At 43.9% G+C, this 21,208-nt stretch overlaps 5 protein-coding genes across 5 annotated transcripts in view; 3 read left to right on the forward strand and 2 right to left on the reverse strand.

Moving 5' to 3' along the window:
* The window catches only part of BDW43DRAFT_55924 (uncharacterized protein), a 989-nt gene extending 598 nt beyond the window's left edge, over positions 1 to 391 (forward strand). Inside the window, exon 4 of the mRNA XM_032050235.1 lies at positions 19 to 391. Within this exon, the coding sequence (XP_031901317.1) occupies positions 19 to 213 (195 nt within the window). The 3' untranslated portion in view covers positions 214 to 391. The remainder of the gene's footprint in view (positions 1 to 18) is intronic.
* Positions 392 to 707: 316 nt separating this feature from the next.
* BDW43DRAFT_273278 (uncharacterized protein) lies at positions 708 to 1,883 on the forward strand. Its single transcript, XM_032041607.1, has one exon. It carries the CDS (start codon positions 851 to 853, stop codon positions 1,709 to 1,711), a length of 861 nt encoding a protein of 286 aa, XP_031901318.1. The 5' UTR covers positions 708 to 850; the 3' UTR covers positions 1,712 to 1,883.
* Positions 1,884 to 6,403: 4,520 nt separating this feature from the next.
* Positions 6,404 to 7,877, reverse strand: BDW43DRAFT_310147 (uncharacterized protein; the record flags this gene model as incomplete). The annotated part of the gene is made up of 2 exons (XM_032046854.1): positions 6,404 to 7,484; positions 7,555 to 7,877. 2 exons carry the CDS (start codon positions 7,875 to 7,877, stop codon positions 6,404 to 6,406), a joined length of 1,404 nt encoding a protein of 467 aa, XP_031901319.1.
* A 3,615-nt stretch (positions 7,878 to 11,492) lies between these two features.
* BDW43DRAFT_318824 (uncharacterized protein) lies at positions 11,493 to 12,739 on the reverse strand (the record flags this gene model as incomplete). Its single annotated transcript, XM_032048762.1, has 6 exons — positions 11,493 to 11,798; positions 11,831 to 12,107; positions 12,162 to 12,205; positions 12,366 to 12,388; positions 12,445 to 12,513; positions 12,709 to 12,739. The coding sequence occupies 6 exons, from the start codon at positions 12,737 to 12,739 to the stop codon at positions 11,493 to 11,495; spliced, it is 750 nt and encodes a 249-aa protein (XP_031901320.1).
* Positions 12,740 to 17,141: 4,402 nt separating this feature from the next.
* Positions 17,142 to 20,861, forward strand: BDW43DRAFT_273282 (uncharacterized protein). The gene is made up of 4 exons (XM_032041608.1): positions 17,142 to 17,179; positions 17,242 to 18,853; positions 18,911 to 20,744; positions 20,831 to 20,861. The coding sequence occupies exons 2-3, from the start codon at positions 17,244 to 17,246 to the stop codon at positions 20,466 to 20,468; spliced, it is 3,168 nt and encodes a 1,055-aa protein (XP_031901321.1). The 5' UTR covers positions 17,142 to 17,179; positions 17,242 to 17,243; the 3' UTR covers positions 20,469 to 20,744; positions 20,831 to 20,861.
* Positions 20,862 to 21,208: the final 347 nt, after the last annotated feature.

The following is a 21,208-nucleotide window of genomic DNA, read 5'->3' on the forward strand; positions in this document are numbered from 1 at the left end:
ATTCCTTTCTACCCAAAGCGTGAGGATAACAGCGAAGCGATTCCCTTCTACCAAAAGCGTGCTGAGAACAGCGAGGCTATCCCATTTTACCCCAAGCGTGAGGATAACAGCGAAGCAATTCCTTTCTACCCAAAGCGTGAGGATAACAGCGAGGCTATCCCATTTTACCAAAAGCGGGCTGAGGAAAGCGAGGCGATTCCATTCTATGCGTAATCAAGTGCTGTGATTGGAAGTCCAATGGATGATAACTATCTTTGTTTATGCTGTATGTAGTAGCAATTCATTGGCACTGCTCGAGGAAGAATATCTACAAAACTATATTATATTGGATAGCATCGGTATTTCGCACTTTGCCGTAGGCTCTGTACAATCTGTAAGACTGAGGTTGGTCTCCAATGAGTCCGTAGACATGTCTCGGATTGGGTCTTGAGGACAGCACCGGTTAAAGTCGGACGAGGATTAAGAAATCTTCATACAGATCCAGGCCCAACCCCGCGCGTACACAATCATGGTCTCTATTGATGGACAAGTAGGATAAGAGTTGGAACAATTTGCCAAGGAGGCAAAGGATTCTCCGCTTGGACCAAGACCGAAATTTCTTGGCCGTGGCTTATCTTCACGACTTAGTGCTTACATTTGGAGATAACGGATCTGTCATAGACATAGAGGACCGATATTTACATCCTGGCCAGAGAGGAGCTAGAATCCTGCAATGTAACGTCGGGGATGTCGGGTCTGGAATCATTTCCGTACGGGAACCCAAAATCAACTTGGCGCAAGGATTGGGAAGGATATTCGCTCGTCCAAATTTCCTGATAGAGTGGGGTTTGGGCAGTGCAGGAGACAGTGGATGGTGCAGGCTTTCTTGCCCTCTTCAGAAAACTTACCCTCTGTCATCACTGTACCTTTGTTCCCAGTGATATCAGACCGATCCATCCAGGACCATTTTACACAGAACAGGAAAGCTTCACTCCATAGAGACCTGGTAGATCAAAAGCCACCCATGACCAAGTACGATCGTCTTCAAGAGCGAGGCAGCTCTGAGTACGATGACCACCATGAATTCGACCAAGCAGCTGCCAGACTCCCAACACAACGCCAGAAGCTTCTCTTGCGAGTCAAATACGCCCTCATCCTACTATTAGCTGTCTTCGGCTTTTTTGACTTAGCATACCGAGCATACACCTCTATCCCCTCACGCAGGACCATATCGTGCAACTGCGGAGAGACTATTGAAGAGGCCATCGCCAACAACTGCAGATACGACTCGTTTGCAGCTGCGTGGCTCCCTCCCGCCTGTCGAAATGATGAGTTGATAGAGAAATTCGAGGCCTCTGGGCCTAACCCGGATGGAAGCTGGACGTACTATGCAGACAAAAATAAGACCCAAGTCTTGTCCCTCGAAGAAGTGTCTATGCTGCCGAAGACTGGATCCCACTTCTTTACGACACACCACTGGCATCTTGTCCACTGCGCATACTACTGGAAGAAGATGTTTTTGGCTGCTGAAAAAGGCACAGTGATTGAAGCCCGATATAATAATTGGGCCCATATCGATCACTGCGAGATGATGTTCCTGAAGCGGGATCCATTGGATACTATTGTGACTGAGGCGGGTGTCGCGCTGCATTCGGATCAGATGGTTGTTGCAAAAAAGCATGGTCACAAAGGGCATGAGGACCATCAAATGAATAAAGAAGGAGACTACTAGAAACTGGAATGGTCGCTCCATTGATTCTTCTTACATATGTCTGTCGACCAAGGCTTGAATAGTAGTGGCAAATCATCAAATAGAGCCATCTTAGCTTAGCAAAGAACATGCCGTGATGCATAATCCGCAAAGTATTGAAGGATATCATGCTTTTGTCGCTACGTAGCCTAGATTTAAGTAGCCCCTAAATTGAAGTTTTGTTAAATGACTCGCACCCACTCCGCTCTCTCCCTTAGAAAGCCGACACCACTCCTTCATACTCACTACAAAATCCATCCACAGGTGCGACAACCAATACATAATAGGATAGAGCTGGTGTAGGTGCTCATGAGGGGGATTGGTGGTCCTAAGGTCTAAATCTATCATACAGAGATTCCATGGTGTTGAGGTCAGGTCACGTGGTTGCCGCCATAGCTCCCTATAGGCTCTGATATAATATCTAGGAGTTTTATGTGGACTCATTCTTATTATGATCATGAATATTCTTGACACTATCTAGAGCTAGCTTATCACTAACACCCAAACGCTCTGCCGGCCGGATCATCCTACTGGCCGGTCCTGATTAGACCGCCAGCCGGAATCCCTAGCCAACCTAATATACAAGGTTCTCGTTATATCCAGCTACATTCGACGATTTATGACCTTCTCTATACTCCCTTCAACAATAATACACAGTAGTTTACCGAACCCCAGCCGCCTCATGTCCGTGTCTACTCTTCCCTCTTCATCAAGGCCAAGCGGCTCTACTGCCCGTCGGCTGCATCCGTTGAGAACTGTCTCACTGGAGTTCCCAGTGTAATACCGAATGGATCGTCATCAGATGATTGGAAAGGGCATCGGATAGCGTGTTCCCATTGCATCCTGTTGAATGGAACGTCCATGTAGCTGAAATCTCCCACATATGTCATCCAGGATCATGATGGCACTTTGCAATTATCCGGATAAGTTGTGGTATGCTCTAACCTGTCATAGGATCATTGCCAATGCAAGCACCTGCGTTTATAGCGTTCGAAGATGCCGTAACTACAAGTAGTCTTCAAAGTCTCTGTAAGTCGGTCCACGAGCCCAGAGACCGCAGCAACCTATCGGTAAAAACTATAAGGCTGTACTTTGAATACATCTCAAAGAGCGATTCAAAAAAACAAATCCTATTGATATAATATTGTCCAACCGTGGAGTTCGGGAATTAAGGGTCGCTTAGAAACTACGCCGTTCTATTCGATAAGCTGGCGAGGGTCTTGCAGCGAGCGAAGGCCACCACCACACTCTAAATACGCCCTAGGCTGAAGCAAAATAGATAGTCCACCGTGACAACGCTCTCTCCTGCAAGACCCAGCGTCGCTTGTTCAGACGGGCATCTTCCACGTCGCGATGAAAATCATTGATATAGTCTGGACTCGGTGCAACATTTGGTAGTTTTAACCATACCACACCCGTCTTGCACTCTAGAAAACCGTCATTGAGCAAAGGGTCTGTAGCGGAGGTCGTAGTAAGGGTGTCGTATGACGAACCGAAATACACTTCCATCTTTTCGCGTTCAATATCCCAGATGTTGCTTTCAGGACAGTCCGCAGAATATGGGCATTCAGTGCAGCGATCTTCATGACGCTGAATTATGGAGATCGGCTCAATCCAGAGTAATCTTATTTCAAGCTCTCGAGTTACTGTGACGGCATCTTGAAAACTCCTTGGTAGTTTGCTGAAAACCAATGCTTGTCTGTCGAGTATGGAAATTGCACTGGTAAGTGCAGAAGCTGTGGCGACCCCATCGAAGCGATAAGGCAGCGAATTTTCCAATACAGGCGTAGAAACCTGGAGCTTTCATCTGTCCCCACATCAAGGGCTCTTCTAGAGCAAGACTAATACGGACCCAGATGCGACTGGACATTCATGTTCTTGCTCACAGGGTCGCAGCTAAGTACAGAACAATTTGAACCGAGCTGGACCTCTCACTTCCTCTAATATTGGGAGGCCGACTGGAATACCTCGAGAAGCGAGATCAAATGGGGGGCTAGCACATAATCTTGCGATATGCTGATTATCCTGCCGTATGGTTGAGCCATCCCTCAAGAGTCTGACCGCTTCTTAGTCAAGGGTACCTGCCCCTTTTAACCATTCAAACAGAATCCTACAGAGCTGATAACTCGTGCATGAGTCTGATAAGCGATAAAAGGTGATTGGAATCGAGACATGGCGAGATAGCCCTATAGAATCTGACATGGCTTTGAGGCAGGCTGTTGCCCTGATGAGTGGGATGCATTAATCTTCGTCAAAAGGCATCAACAAAACCGTTGTCTTGCTGACAAGTCCAATTGGCTGTCAGAGGCCTGCTCCAAATTCTTCCCCCCTTCCTCACTAGTATTTCGTGTCTTTCTGTATCATTTTGCATCAGAATTCCAGTCATCTCCTCTCCCCATAATAGAGTGTCCCACCAATTGACCGCTCTCTCCCTCTCAAATCTCCACTTCTCCTTCTCAGGTAAATATATATTCTTCCACCACCCCGTCCTCAAACCTGTGAATAATTGGCTATTTTCAAGCTTTAGATGTTGGAGGCAGTACGGGGCTCTGCGGAAGGCGAAGTCGAGAAGTTAGAACACTGACCAGAACCTAGGATGACAGCGAGAGGCTTGAGTGGGAAGGGGAGAATATTTGGTGATATCCAGTCCGGAACTACAGCGTGGACATAACTCCAAGTCTCGCCAAGGAGTCAAAAAAGCCTACAGCTGAGCAAGTCCTAGCGCATGCGTAGGGCATTTTAACGCCCTTGGCAACACATCCTCCGATGCCTCTCATTGGCAAAAGCTCCCTCTCCACATCCAAGTCTCACCCTCACAGGTATAAGTGTGGGTATGCCCAGTATTCTTGCTGGGTCTTTTCGACCATCTTGGAAGCTACTATACTTCCCTTTCCCATGGACCCCGCGGCATGTATCGCATGTGAAAGAAGACGAAGGTGCTTGATATTGAGAGGGTAAACCCCTAAGAAAGCAGACCCTACTTTACAAAGCAAACAAGATAGAAAATAATGGTTGAAGCACAACGACATCCCTACTAACAAGTTCCTACCGCGAGTAAATGTCAGAAGTTCTGTTGCTCCTCGTAGACTATAGTTCACAACGCCTCTATGCATGTGTCTCATTTCCAACATAGCTGACAACAAGCGCCCTAGATGACACACTCCACTCCCGTCCGTCCAACTGTCTCACATACTAGTTCCACCAAGCCCCAGCAGTAGTAACGACCCCTAAGGTCCTCCAAGAGGCGCAACACTCACTACCTCCGAGCACCGGGAGGAAGCGCAACCGCAGCCAGGAATCGGCCCGGAGCGGAAGTCGTCTGAAAGACGTGATGTGGAGACCGAATGCCCCTGCTAATTATGAACTGAGGAATGAAGGGTATGTCTTTTGGGACAGAGCACATCTTCTGAAATTTTCAAGGTCCCAACCTCCTCGTGATCCTATGCAGTACGTTTCTGTCTTCCCTCCTGGGTAAAAAATGCATTATTCACGCCCCGGGGTTGAAACCAAGCTCAAGAATATTCCTGTCCTTAGGAAGGTTCTTCGTGAGATGAGGGGCGAGATTTATGGCGATCGTTCCGATTCGACTGCTACACTACGGCAGTGGAGCTAGTTTCATGACAAGGAGCAGGCGCCGTGTTTCTTCCCGTAACGCTGAAGATAGTTGAGAAAACCTCCAGTTCCGCTCATGCAGGAACCGATTAAAACACTGACCACTCACTTAGCAATTGTCCAGTAAATATGGACTTGATCCAGCAATCAAACTTAGATAACTTCGCTAACGCCGAGCAGTGTCATCTCTGGCTCTCGTAGAAGTTCTTTCCATCAAGATCATCGACAGAGGGCATGTCCAAATTATGACTTCTCTGCCGACTCTTGCCAGTGCCTTGCCTCTCCCCCATTACTCCCCTTCAGGCCATTTTATATGTTTCTTTGTCCGCTTTAACGCACTTTATCTAGCTTAGCTTATCTAGGGTCTCGCGTCCCTCGAGATGTGACTTCATATTTGCGTTCAGATTGTCTCCATAAACGATCTTCAACGCTTTGGTCTCCATTTCAACATTTTTCTCAACGTAGTTGCAGGGTGGCCCCTCTTGACTGTCCTACAAACGACCGTTTAATGGTTGTTCACAGTGATTTTTGCAACTTTTAAAAGCGCACCGCTTTTAAAGAAGTCGGGTAAGCAAAACAATAGATATACATTTCGAATCAAACACGCAACATGCCTTCAGAGTTTGCCTATGTCTACACAGGCATGTTTAGGTTGTGGAATATCTGTCGTATTCCCATCTCATTATCACCACAGATTATTGTGCCGATATAGCTTGTCCTATTTGTGAGTCAAGGATAAAACACAATGAGTCTTAAAAGATCACTCACACCAAGCCAATCTCCTCGAGATCAACGAAAAAAATGTCGAACAACGAAGTACATGCCAAGGGCTAGGCTTGTGGTGGAAGGCGTGGATTTAGGAAGTATTATACTTACCTTCTATATATCAGTGACATACAGTTGTACATCTATAATACCTTACTAATGTCCTGCACAGGGCAAGTGACTCTCAAGTTCCAGTTTAAGCGTATATGGTAGCGAGCTAAGACCGCCCCATATTTACAGGTCAGGGACTTCGAAATATTATGTTCATTCATACGTCAGTCAATTTGAATCCGAAGACTATTCGTCTTCCCGTTCCCACAATGACGCCTCATCATCATCGGGGTCGCCTACATCCTCAGCATGCGGTATGCACTCCGTGATTCCATGGATCTCTGTCAAGCTGGATAGGCCACTATCTCTCGACGCTACCAGTGAATCAATCTGAGCATCATGCATACTGCATTCACCTCTCTGATATCCCCGAATGAGCAGATACTCCAAATTCGGTGGCAAGCAATCGACCAGCCTAAAGCTCTCTCTCCTTGCCAAGTTGACACCCTGAGCATAATACATCAGGAAGTTTACACCGAGACTCAATCGTTTCAATGTGCGGAACTCCCGCAGTGATCCGCTCTGCTCCCATAATATTTCCGGCAGCGTCCCTGTCCATACACGTTCTCCTGGACCATCGTTTGCCTCAAAAAGTTCATCCAATGTCTCAGCATCCACAATTTCAGGACTGAATTCACCAACATGATCCTCCGCGTCCACATCTAATATCTCCAGGGTTTCTCTGTGCGGGAAGATTGTGAAGAACAATACTTTTGGATTGAATATCGGATGACCTCCACCTAAGACTGCCCTTCCTCCAATAGAGTACTGAAACTCCCTTAGGACTTTGCACGAGCATACGACGTTAGTGAGGTAAAACGTATCCAGCGACGAATGATGAATGGAGATTCGACTAATGTTAGATGATCCGGGCTCCAGCCTGGGCGCCCCGTTCTCGTCTTCTTCTAAAAGGTCCGTGCTAACCGATTCTATAGATGGCAAGCGATGGACCAGGTGCATAGTTCCCATAAAGTCCATATTCCTGTAATGGCGGCCATCGTCAAGGGTATCGTCACCGCTGTTAATTACATAGACGCTTCGCACATTCTGCAGGAATGACATATCGTTCGGCGTCGAATTAACATGGCGAAGCATCCTCTCCAGAGGGAACTTGGCTGATTCGAAATCGTGGCTTTGTTCGGGCCAGTAAAAGCCTGTATAATTGAAGAACGGCGGCGGTGTTGCTAGTGACTCTAAATCTGGCGAAACAGAGATAAGCAGCGCAGTTAAGGCCTGTGAAATGTAGGCCCCTCGGCTCCCAGTTGAGCTATATGGAATGTTAGCTTGTTATGCGAGGGAAACTCGATTTGGTAGTCATTCTGCGGAGGGTGAATTACAAGTAGGGGGGAAATGGCTTTTCCTCGCCGGCTTCTGTTTGCATAACCATGTTGAGAATGCGACCGGTCTCTGAGCCTGTGAATCCTGCTTTGCAGATTGTGGCGCGAAGCAGCTGTTTTTCCTTGTCGCTTAGGTCTCGTAGCGAATTCGTCCGCTCTGTGTAGTCGTCATAGCATGGGGGACCCTTAGAGCATTCGATATGACGCAAGTACCGTCCTAGGCTAGGCCGTTTCAGAATTTCCATGAGCATAGCAAACGCCTTGTTTAAGCTCTTGTCCTTGCTGTCGATGCGCACTCGCCTGTACTTTTTGCGCATGGGCATGTCGCAGAGGGCGTGTAGTGAGCGGCATTGTATGGAGAGTGCGGCAACATCGCGATGAGAATGCAGGAATGACAGGATCCGATGATGAATCTCAACGGGCAGATCAGTTAACTGAGCCATTGTTATTGATACTAGGTAAGGATCGTCGGATCATTGGGGAAGGGCGGAAACGAGCAGTCTACTTATCCTTTCAAGTGGGTCCCTTTTTGTGGTTTTAGCGTATTTTATAGGCAGCGCGATGTTGCCTGCTTGCCTGATAAAGGTGCGGTGTTAGGGCTGGTCGGATCACCGCGCTTATTTCATCAGGACGAGCTAGCTAGAGATGGAACAGTTGGCCTTAGTCATAGCCGGCCTATTCCGCTATTCTACAATACAGGACGTTCTTCATGGTCGTGATTGTAAGTGGGGAGAAGCATGGATGTGCTTGTACTGTACTACAAATATCGAAATAGCGTTTGGTCATGCGTTTTATTAGAATATCCAGCGCCCTCGGGGTATCGTTGTCGGAGTGGGATGTAAATTGTAAGGGTTGAGACTGTTAAAGTATGTACTCTGCGACGCATGTAGTTGTTTTCCATGTTTTGTCAGTAGGGGACAGGAATTGAACAAACAATCAGAATAACTAATCATCTTGAACACTACAATACCTAGAAATATTGTGTCTGATATAGACCTTTTCCAATATTATAACTCATGCCCGTTCTCTGCGGCCCATGACAGAGGTGTCTGATCAAATTTAGAGCCCCAAGTGCTCCTTGCACTCAGCAACCAGGTTCGGTTCTCTCTGTTGAAGTACCTCGTAAGCTCGAGCTCAAAGGTCGACGTTGTTAGCCACTTGGATAAGAGCCCTGTCGGAGGCAGCTTCCTCATCAGAACGTGGCACGAGGGCTTGGGACGTGAGTACAATGTTATGAGGCCGCGACTCTTGCTGCACTACCTGCTCAAACAGTGGACGAGTGCTATTGATCGGGATCCGCGATATTTTGGCTGGCCTGGAAGAAGGCGAAACGTTGCCGCCTTGCACTTCTCTGCTATTGCGCCTCTTTCCCTCAGACCCTCACGAGAGGCGAACTTTGATCCTTGAAAAGAATCCCATATTTTCCTGAAAGAGGGGTGTCAAAATAGATGTAGATGGCTGTTAGGCAGCGAAGGTGAGATACCAGTGATTGGATATTGCGGGGCCAGGGTTGCCAATCGAAATAGCTCCCTTGAGTGGCAGGCGGCAGACCAATGGCCGCCCAAGGATATCATCGGTTTTATTAGAGGTGAGGATCCCTGGGAGATGCGCTTGCACGGCAATGTCCCTCCTGGCTCAAGCCAGTCACGACTAGACACTTTGATCTTGCCAGTTACCGTGGTGTTTTGTGTCTCACGCCAGCTAGCGTCCGTATTATCCAAAAGAGTGTCCGGAGGAAGAAACTGACGGTCAAAAAAATGGTAAATAATCTCTCAGGTTTTTGGTCAGTCAAAGCCGGACGGAGCAACGCAACATCACGACCGATATGCCAGCAGTTAAGAACTTCAAAGTGGGCTGGGTTCGTAACATGAAGACAAAGTTTGTTTCGGCTTAGATGATGCTGGAAAAGCATTATAAGGATCCGCTTGACTTAAAACGTGATCCGAACCTATACAGTTTGGTCCAAATCCACCAGCCGTAAAGAGTCGAAGATCTGAGTAACCTCAACAAACAGACCTCCCGAGAAAACATACTGCTTAAGGACAACCCAATCTTGGTTAAATTTAGCCCCAAAATACCCTTTATAATGGTATCTGAGCTGAAAGAGCTGAAATCACGAAGATATGACATTATCATGCGCCCGGACGGGTCGGTTATGAGGGGTATGATTCATCCAAATCTCAGATCAAATTTGCGCAATTGGCGACCCACACATTGCATCTATCCCAGGCCATGACGCTGCCGTTGCCGTTCGTGGCGTGCTATTGCTTCATTTACCCCACCCCCGGGCCGCCACGCCCAGTCCAATACCACCGAATATGACGGCGGCGTCGCAAATCACCATTCATTTCATACATGGTATTCTTTTTTGTCAGTGAAAGCTCCCCCTATATCATCCTCATAATGCGCGCGTTTTTCGATATTATCATAAACTCGAGCGCTGGTCAGGATAAGTTCTTAAAAGTTGTCCAGAATATCATTCGGCTCTTACTGTCCCTGTCGCTGCCTTGGAGGTACAGACGTAGGCTTCAGTGACTTGACAAATCATTTTTCATACGACTCCGTGCAGAGATCAGTGTCGCAATCAAACTCACTCGCTTGTGTTCTGTGCCAGGGCATGTACAGCAGATTGGAGATGCGATCTGTTGCAATACTGATCCAGCTCTTCATCGAGTTTTGAGAGTTCTCAAAGCACTTGGATATACAGCATTTGCAATAGGAGACGGTGTTATTTACGTGAGTTGAAATATCTTCTCTCATCCCCTTTCTTATAAGAAGAGAATCATCCCCGTCTAGAGATAGAACTGAAGAACCCAACTTTAGCTCTCCACCATTGCTTCTTCGATCCCACCGAGGTGGAAAGCCAAGGCCGCGCAATCATCCATGCACGCCCTTCTCCTTGCTACCATCTGTCAATTTTTGCAGGCTGCCATTTCTTTGACAAAGAATATCAAGATTAGACATCAGTGCATTGGTCCTTGCTCCAAATCAAATGATATTTCTCGATTAAACATAGCAAAAAAACAAGAATTACGCATTGGCAAGTCTTCCCTCACCCTTTCTTTAAGGTAAGTTCTTTTTTAGTGTTGCGTGGTTCAACTAACTGTGTTCATATGCTCAATACAGTCCTTCCCCTTCTAAGCGCAGCTTGTGACATGTTGTCCGCGATCGCCGGCGCTGGATACAAGGAAGTGAACGACACAACGCTGGGAATTCTAGGATCCTTGAGTGGCGGATCCAGCTTGACTTTGATTGTCGCTAAGTAAAAAGAATGCGGATTACATCGACGTCGTCGAAGGTTCTCTCAGACACATCACATGACCTGATGAAGCCCTTGATCTATCGCACCTAGTGTATTTAAGACGTACTTTAGTCCTTTGATTTGTAGTTTAACCAACTGGGATATCAATTAATGATACTTTCCCATGTTTTTATTGAAATATTGTTGTTAACAAACCAATATTCCAGAATATTTGCCTTGTCAGAGATAAATACGCATCATAGAGGGTAGAATCAGTTGACCGAGGCATGTTTCTTTATTATTAGTTAAGCTTATCTGCCTCGGCCTCGGCCTCGGCAAAGAAAGGTTAAATTCAACTTAGTTCTAGTGGCAAATTCCCCACAACTGTCTTTTTGCCATGGTTTTATATCCATAGCACTTTAGTTGATTATGTTTTTTCAAAGAGGGCTCTTCTAGCCTTATCATTGAGACATGTCTTTTGTGTGGCAGACTTATTGGTGAGAATGTCACTAGATCTATGTAAGTCCTCAACAGGTACCGAGGAGCAATTCATAACTTCAACACCAGTTACGGCATTAAACAGCGGCTATCTAATCCACAGTAAAACGCCTTGCCAACTCTATGTAGTCCTCCCCGGGCCTAGTCCCCAGTCAGGTGACAAATACAAACCTAACGTATGCCAGTCTCCCTATAACCCTCATTTCCAAGTCATAGAATAGACAGAATATACACACCTGACAGCCTTGGCGCCATGTCCACCCTTCAACAGCACATCTGCCTGACTCGGGTGAATCCACACCAACACCACCATCGTCGCTGGCATCAAAAGTCCGTCAAAGAGATATAGAAATGCCTCATGTGATACATGGTACACAGCATTTCCTTGGGTGTATCCAATTGGACGGGAAACCAATCGAACCAGGATACGCAAACTGCTGCCGTAAAGTGCGTAAATGTGCTTTTCCCACTCTATATTTGGTTGTTGAGAACGAGGTGTTGGACGCTCCATGTAACGACGAATGGAGTAAAGAATACCAGCTGCACCGTTAACCCGCCAATAATAATGTGGTCTCCATTATTGAGAGAGCTGCCGCTGTCGTCGAACGTCACTCCACACCCTACATACATCAGCATACTTGTAGGAGTGAGGTCAGGGATAGTGGTGTAGGTATAATGTGGCATATCCCATCCTTGCATTAGAAAAGATATCACGTCTCCGAGAACAAATGTCAACGCCAGCCATTTTATCCTGACTAGAGAATGTTCTTCGCCGTCGACAAGCCTGATGATGCGTCCGAGCTCCATGAATACACTGGCTGCAAAGAGAGTCGGTGAAATCAGGAGCATGAGGGTTTGTTAGATGTACGGCGCCGTGGAGGAGTCGGGGCTTTCATGACCAGATATCGCTCTCTAAGAAAGTGACAGGGAGACTAAGTTAGAAAGGGGTAATTAATTGAGGCTCGATATATGTCAATACCACTCGACCTAAAATAACAGCTGATACCTGGTCGTACCTTAGGCTATATATGTCCTACCAACAATATATATTATGCTGGAAGTGCAGACTCACGCCAATATAACCGACCCATTGAACTATGTATCATTAGCATGCTCATTTGTCTCTGCTTCTTTGTGGTAATGCTACTTACAGTACCAGCCAATGACAAACGGAATTAAATACCAGGTCCGTGTTCGCGCCAGTTGGTATGTATGTATTCCTTGCAGCAATGAAGAGGATGACGAATGAGACGGCTGCTCCAATCAAAGAATTGTGGTTGTAGTATTTGAAATTATTCTTATTGCTATCTCCCACTATTGCGAGATTCAGGAACAAGGGATGACTTTTGCGAATGGTCTAAGGCTAGGAAGGAAGACGAAGCCGTTTGGTTCAAACGATGTAGGAGTAACGGTACCTGTTGAGGACTTACATAGATCTAGTGACATTCTCACCAATAAGTCTGCCACACAAAAGACATGTCTCAATGATAAGGCTAGAAGAGCCCTCTTTGAAAAAAACATAATTGACTAAAGTGCTATAGACATAAAACCATGGCAAAAAGACAGTTATAGGGAATTTGCTACTAGAACTAAGTTGAATTTAACCTTTCTTTGCTGAGGCCGAGGCAGATAAGCTTAACTAATAATAATCAAGAAACATGCCTCAGTTAACTAATTCTACCCTCTATAATGCGTATTTATCTCTGACAAGGCAAATATTCTGGAATATTGGTTTGTTAACAACAATATTTCAATAAAAACATGGGAAAGTATCATTAATTGATATCCCAAGATTACTTACCTTTACTAGTATTTCCTGTTTTCTTTAGGGCTTTTATTATAGTTTTATTATATTTTCATTTCTAGCGCAGTTAAAGAAGGCTCTAGTGATATATAGCTAATATTACCATCTTATTATAAGTTTCAGGAAGATTTAAATAATATTTCTAAATATACTTGATTAAATCTAGAAGAAGCTTTATAAAGAAAGTGAGAGCTTATTCTTTTTTAGGTTATCTTAGAAAGTGTTATTCTAAGGTATTAAGATAAATATAAAACTTTTAGAAATCTTAATTATTTTATTACTGAGCTTATTAGAGTTAACCTATTATATCAGGTTATAGTATTGCTGTATTCCTGATTAGGATAAGGATCTATTCAGTAAAATAGAGCCATGATTTCTTAGCGTCTTATTACTATTCTTATAACTTTTTAGCAAGATAACGATACCATCTCTACCTGTAAATTAGAGATATATAAGGAAGGTGTTACAGACCCTTGTCAAGTGCATCTATCGGACGCGGAATCAGACGGCAGAACTAGTGGTACAACAATCAAGGAACCGGACACTAGTGCCAGAAGAAGGAAAAGCACCAAGGGACACCCAATTACTATGGTATATTGAGTAAATAATGTTAGTAAGCTCCACTGGAAATCACTACTTTATTAGGTAAAGATGAGTTTCCAGCCTATATACACGCCCTATCTAATATATACACGCATAATGATATCTCAAAATTTAGTATAACCACTATCTGCCTCAATGACTGCACAGTATCTTTCAGACATAGACTTTAGTAGATCTTGTAGAAAATCAGCTGGAATAGCCTCCTATACCTCTCTAAGGACTATCCTAAGTTCAGATAGTGTTATATATTCAGGGAAGTATGCCTGAAGATAGTTCTTCATCCAATTCCAAACCATTTTAATAAGATTAAGATTAGGTAAGAAAGATAGCTATCTAATTATATAGATATCATCTCTCTAAAGCTCTTAAATAGTAGATTAAGCACTATAGCCTGGAGCACTATCTTGTACTAGTTGAAGATAGAAATATTGATAGATATACTCTGTTATAAGAGGCACTATATATTAAATATAGCTTTAAGCATTTATTGTATCCTATTCCTTCTCCCAGAATACCATAGAGCCTTTAGTAGTTCCATGAAATGAGTCCTAAAATATCCACCCTATCTTATGTGGGCGCCATTTAATAATATAGTCTTTATGAAAGATCTTGTTGGAAATCTAGGGTATTGATAGCCTAGATATCCTTAGGCATGTGATCAGGGGAATTGATCAAGAGATAAGATAGATAATAGATAGATAGATATCGGGTAAAACCCATAGAATGAATTGACTAGATAGACATGACTATAGAATAATAGAATGAGATTGACTAAACTGCTTCAATCTGATCAATCTGAATCAATATAAATCAATCTGGTCTGTAGAATGGATGGAAATGTAGGCCTATTTATGTTGAATAGGTGTAGACCTTAGGCCTGCAACATATGATAAAAATAGCATCTCAAGAATGAGATAGAAATGTATAGAAATAATTAGGATTGCATGATATATCATCACATGATGTTGGATCATGTGACCTCCAGTTCAACAGATCTTATTCTTCTGGCGAGTAACCCATGTACATGTATGGCAACCTGGATTTATCTATATTTTATTAGACCATAGTATAGCTTTCTATTGACTAGAAGACCAGTTAAGATGATCTTATACCTAGAGAAGTTATTTCTACTTATTCTCAGGTGTTGAACGGGAGATCACGTGATCCAACATCATGTGATGATATATTATGCAATCTCGATCATTCTATATAAGATCTATGCATTTCTATATATTTCTATCTTATTCTTAAGATACTATTTTTATTATATGTTACAGGCCTAAGATCTATACCTATTCAATATAAATAGGCCTACATTTCTATCTATTCTACAGACCAGATTGATTTATATTGATTCAGATTAATCAGATTGAAGTAGTTTAATCAATCTTATTTCTATTATTCTATTATTCTATAGTCATGTCTATCTAGTCAATTTATTCTATGGGTTTTATCAGATATCTATCTATCTATTATCTATCTTATCTCTTGATCAATTCCCCTGATCACATGCCTAAGGATATCTAGGTTATCAATACCCTAGATTTCCAACATCTTATAAAGAGAAAAGCCATGAATTTATACTTTTAAAAATAAAAGCTTAGAAAAGAAGAAATAATATTATAGATTCTTATCTAGTATACCTTATTAAAGAAAGTGGATATATAAGGCAGAAAAGAGATAAGACTCTAGTAATAGAAAGACAAGATAAGGCTATCTAGAAAAAATAAGAAAAACCCTAAATTATATAACAGGATATACCGGATAGTATATAAGAAAGACTACAGTATATAGTATAAAGTATATACCATAATATAAGAATATACTATAGCAGAATAGATATATATGTAAAGGATTACTCCTGGGATTAGTAATTCAATACGTAGGATCTTCCCACTAGGTAAAAAGATCCACTATGATCAACTTTGATCGGAGTTGATTTCCCAGGCGCGGTATATATAGTATCGCAACTTGCCATCAGGGCCTTAAGCCTAAGGCTTACCCGTGACACTGGGCTAGACTTGTTAGGCCCAGCCCACGAAACCCGGCCCAACCCGGCCCAACCCGCCAAGTAATGGGCTGGGTTTGTGTATATGAAAGTCCATACCGGGCCGGGTTATTGACTATTCCAGCCCATGGGTCAACAGGTTAACCCGTGGGTTGTCAAGATATAAAATACAGTAAATATATTATTTACCTACAGTAATATAAATAAATTACAGTATCAAGAGACTGTATTCTATCAAGAATGTAAATCATTACTCTACTAGGAAAGGATCTACAGCTGTGGGCCCCCGCGGGTGGTTCACATATATATATTTTGACCCATGGGTGGTTTGCATACAATCTTGACCCGGCCCAAACCCAACAGGCTGGGTTGCGAAACCTGAAAAACCCGGCCCAACCCGCGGGCCTAACAAGTCTACACTGGGCTTAATAAAAACTGCTCTATTATTCTAGTCTTTATTTACAATTCTATTCAGAATCATACTAACTCAGCTGAACAGTCCCACTATAAAGCTAATACAGCAGGAAGATAATTAATATTAATAACTGTAATCTAAAAGTAAGTACTTGGTAACTGATTAGAGACTACTTAAGAAATACTTATTAAAATATTCTTCTAGTTTAGTAAAGCTCAATAAACAAGATATTCTCTAATATATAAATTATATAAATTTTAATATTTATTATTCCTATCAAATATTAAATATAGAGACAAACTATTTAAGATATATCACTTGTAAAGGTAAATATATATATATATATATACATATATTACTCCAACCGGGTTTTAAGTACTTCATAATCACTTAAAATAAACTTAGAGTCTAGAAAACACTGCTGCTTATTATTAATCTATTTATCTTCTGGGTCAGAGCCTAAATTAATACTAAATAGGTCTCAATCACAATCTAGAGCTTAAGATACCAGCCGGTAAGCTTTATTCCTTAAGTGCTTTAAAACTGATTATTAAGTACTTTATAAACAGTTCAATATCTTCTTCATATAGCCTTTGTCAGATTTCTTCACAGAATTTATTAAATTCTGAATAACAGCGACAAAACTTTGAGATTCGAGAGCAAGAGCTTTAATTAAAGGAGAAAGAAGAGTAAGTACAAGAAAAACAGCTTTAAAATAAGAAAAAAGAACTAAAGCTCTTAGAAAGACAGGTAAGGTTATAAAATATAAATTTATAAATTATAGTAAGCAGTTAACAAGTAGTTAAGCAGTAGTAAATAAATGATTTATAAATACTTAAAACTTATAGCTTAAGATAGTGGATATAGAGTATGTCATATATTGAAAAGTTTAGAAGCCTCATAATATAAACCATGAGCGGTACACCGCTAGGTATATCACATGACCAGTTTCGGGGCGCCCGACCTTTTGAACGAGGGCTGCTGACCTGTAACCTGGACAAAGCGGGGTACCACTGGGGCTATGTCAAGCAGAGCCGCTGAAAGATATTTATCTAGGTTGGTCCTCTCATCGAAAGAGCTTGTCATGTTGTTGATTCCTTTACACTGTTGTAACGCAGATATGTCAGCCATCGGCCGAATCACCAACTCTATTCTCTCCGGAACAAACGAAAACAACCTGTCCTTCGCCACGTTAAACTTTGACTTCTCATTGATTCAGATTGAAGCTCCAAAGGAGTTTGAACCTCTGGCATCTGCCCTCTCGACCCATCGTCGGCGAGATGCAGAGGAGGGTCAACCACATAGAACAGCCCGTAGACTTGGTGCATTGTTTGAGGATGTTATCCCATCTACTCCAAAATTGATTGACGCTTTTGGCCGAAGAGTTTCGCAAATTGTGCAAACTCCGGGTATTAATCCACAGGGTAACTCTACCCATGGACCCTTCGAGAAGTTTGTTGGTGCGGACGGAACCAGCCTCTGGGCTGCTGCCACATCTGGAATTTCCGCTATCGGTGTCTACCTTCTTTCGTGCCTGCTGGCTCAAGCTTGGGATTCGAAACAAGCGACCGCATTGTGGGTGGAGCTAGTCAAACAACGGCAGATGGAGATTCAATCGGCATACGAGAATAATCACAAAGTCTCCATGTCTACTCTATTCAGCGCGCGTCAAGAAATTTCAAGAGACGATCTAGCACGATGGGACAACAGCGCTCGATCTTGGTTGCGAAGCGCTAACCAGGCTAAGGCCTTCGAGTGCAACCAGCTCTTGCTGATCAGTAAAAATCTGCAACTTCCAATAGCCACAGCGACCTCCACTTACACAAGCGTGATGAGTGTCTGGAAGGAGACAATGATTGGCCTTGAAGCTCTTCTTTCGGGAAACCCAGTTGAAGTTTCCAACGGATCACTTTTCCTTGCTTTCTCATCCTGGCACCTTTTCCCGGATCTGATCGTACTGGGAACAACGCCTCCAACTTTTGTACAATTTCGTGATGTGCTGTTTCCACCAGGGGGGCAATGCACCGTTCGTCAGGAACAAGTGAGCACTGAATTCTCTGGAGGAATCAGGTGGTCGTTAGCTCTTTCACATCTGCAATACTACGGAGACCCAGTGGTCGTTCGAAACAACTCAGATTTTTCGAGGGTCACATTTCGAGAACTCGTGCTGGCTATTCTGGGGTATCTCTTTAAAGAATGGCAAGTTAGCGACCGTGATCAGAGTATTGTGGCCCAATGGTTGGTTGATTTGTGGACTTTGGTCAAAGATCACACTGGAACAGAGGATGGGACACCTTTCCGATTTGCATGGCTCAAAATTCTAGCTGACGCGGCCGGAGACTTCCTGGAGTCAGAGCCTAGGGCAAAATTGAAGAACACTCAGCTTATCCGATTTGGAAGAAGGAGAGGAAGGCTTTTTTCAGTGGATCAAACGGAGACGTTACTCCCTTTTTTTGGCTTATGCAATCCATTGCGATTAGCTGCCCTCTCTCAAAAAGATGATCCCAGTTGTGGGATTAGCTATTTCAGAGCGATGGCTCGGAGGATGGGTTTGTGTGAGAGAAATGCTATCATTTGTCACGCGATTGATGGATATCAGCATGATACGCCTGGTACAGCCACAATCTTCCAGGTCGTCACAGCGATTCCCCATGCACGCCAGGCAAGGAAGAGAGACTCTAATGGTGCTTCGGTATATGAGGAAGTACATGCCCGGTGGTTCATATCGAGGTATGGAAAACAATACTATATGATGAGATGATTGAAGTGAAGCTCATATTCAATTAGGGGAATTGAGGATAAAGCTAAAATTGGCCCGCTCATGTCTGAATGCATCAACGAGGGCGAGATCTGCTTCTCTACAGCAACCCGATTTGAGGTACACGACAAGCATCTTGACAAATTTATTTGGCCAGTTACCCCAAACATATACTCCTGCCGATGGAATATTTGTGCACCAGCCGCGGAGGTGTCGCGCACTTCTACGTACTGCACCTGTTTTGAATGGGAAACGAAGCACAATGGCGACAATTCTCCAAGGTCGTCGGCTAGGTTCCGATCTATAATTGGCGACTGGAGACTTGGACTATATGTGCAAGAAACAAACGACATCGATGAGCAACATTTCAAGGATCTACACAAACGTGCAAATGCCTGCGCAAAGATACCAGATAATATATTGCTCGGGGTTGAATGTTTTGCCCACACGAATATAAACCCAAGCTTATTGTCAAGCTATCTCAGTGTCATCACGCGCGTTGCAGATGAGAAGCAAGCTGCCTCTGCGGCCATCGAGCAGGACAAGTCACTCAAACGATGTGCAGCTGAAATGTACATGGTCGGGAGTCCATCTCTACCAGTGGGTTTCTGCCAAACCCTATTTACCCTCGAACTTGCCTCAAGAGTCTATGCCCACTTGCACGGTGCAACGATACCACTAACGGTATTATCAAAGCCGTTGTTTGATAGTGCGTGGGTGCCCAAACCAATCTGTGAGCCGCTTCATTTCAGCAGGCAGTCGAACTCTATTTCTCGACTCCAACCAGCTATACCAGCAACATTGACTCGCCAGGAAGCCTTTTCCTGCGTAGCAAAGTTTGAATCTGGGATGGTGGACCTGGATCCGGATGACCTCAACTCAACAATGGCGCTCTGTTCAGAAGATTCGATATTTGTCGCCGCAGTTGTGTTACTCGATCCCTTTGAACAGCCAGCAGCTCATGAATTACGGCGAATTGTGGGAAACATCAGTCATCCAGGTATCAGTCTGCTTGTTGCGCCTGAGGAGCCCAGAATTCGCAACCGCTCAAACCAGTACACTGCTGTGATTCATGCGTCGTATGATTTCCAGCGCGAAAACAATTTTGCGGGGACATCGTTGCACTTGTCCTTCACTGATTGGCGACTTCCTCTAGAAGCTGGTGGGCATCGAACAATCGATCAAGATGTTCTTGTAGTGGAATCGGTGATCTCCGTGCTCGATCGGGGCAGATGGGTCGCGGATTTGGACATTCTCTGCATTGATTTTGAGGCACTGTCGCGTGTTGTGAAGGATTGCGATCGGCATGATCACGAGGCTCATGATTTAGATTACGACTACACGTCCATCGATAATTGGGATGAGCTGCTTGATGGACCGGAGAATGTGGGTGTTTTCCGTGCTCACGGAAATTGGGCGGCCCGCCTTGCAGCTATCAGCATATTGTCACAGCGAGGCCAGGGGCATAGTATTGCTTTGTTTGGGAAAAATAAGGTCTGTTTTAAGTGCCTTGAAGCGGAGAGAGAGGACAATGCGGATTATTTGATGGATCATGAATCACCCCTACCCTCAATATGCATAGATTGAGGGTGTTCGGCTGCGGTAGTCAGCGTAGTTAGTTATAGAAAGAATATTGACTCATCATTGCCAAGAATCTGCAAAGGGGCTTTCTGATGCCGCAGGTTTGTTGCTAGCACCTAGAGTTTATCCCATAGATAGATATCTATCTCGTCGAGGCACAGACGAGATTGTCGAGCAGATAGTCGCAGAGCGCTTCTAACATCGGTGAGTCTTCGACTGATGTAGTTTGGGGGTGCATGAACACTTCCGCAAGTTTTGTGGAGTTTTTGATCGTTTGTTCAGCTATGCAGCCATTGAGGCGTGGTTAGCGACTGGCTTTGGTTCATATCATGAATCAAGTGTAGCTTCAAAAGGGATAGTCTTGGTACCATATTGCGCATGAGTCTAGCAATTGTCGAGACAGTGGCGCTGTAGGAAGGTGGATGTCACGATATAGGTACGGGGGCATTGAGACTGGAGCGTAAAGAGGTTTCGTATAATGTACGGTATTATACGTAATGCGAACGTTCCTGAGAAAAGGTTCTTCTTTTAGGAATGGATTAATTACAACACTATCTAAATATGGATTAGTAGTTTCGGGTACGACCCGAGAAACTGGTGACGCGCGCTGTAGGAACGTCGTTAGTAGAGAGCAGCTAATCGTGGAGGTAACAGAGTATGCAGCGTTGAGGTATAAGACAAAAGATGTGGTCAATCAAGACTTCACAATGACAGTGATTGTGAGCAACACATGACAGCGCAACACT

The sequence above is a fragment of the Aspergillus alliaceus genome (genome assembly GCF_009176365.1).
Source record: "Aspergillus alliaceus strain CBS 536.65 unplaced genomic scaffold BDW43scaffold_16, whole genome shotgun sequence".
Lineage (NCBI taxonomy): Eukaryota > Fungi > Ascomycota > Eurotiomycetes > Eurotiales > Aspergillaceae > Aspergillus > Aspergillus alliaceus.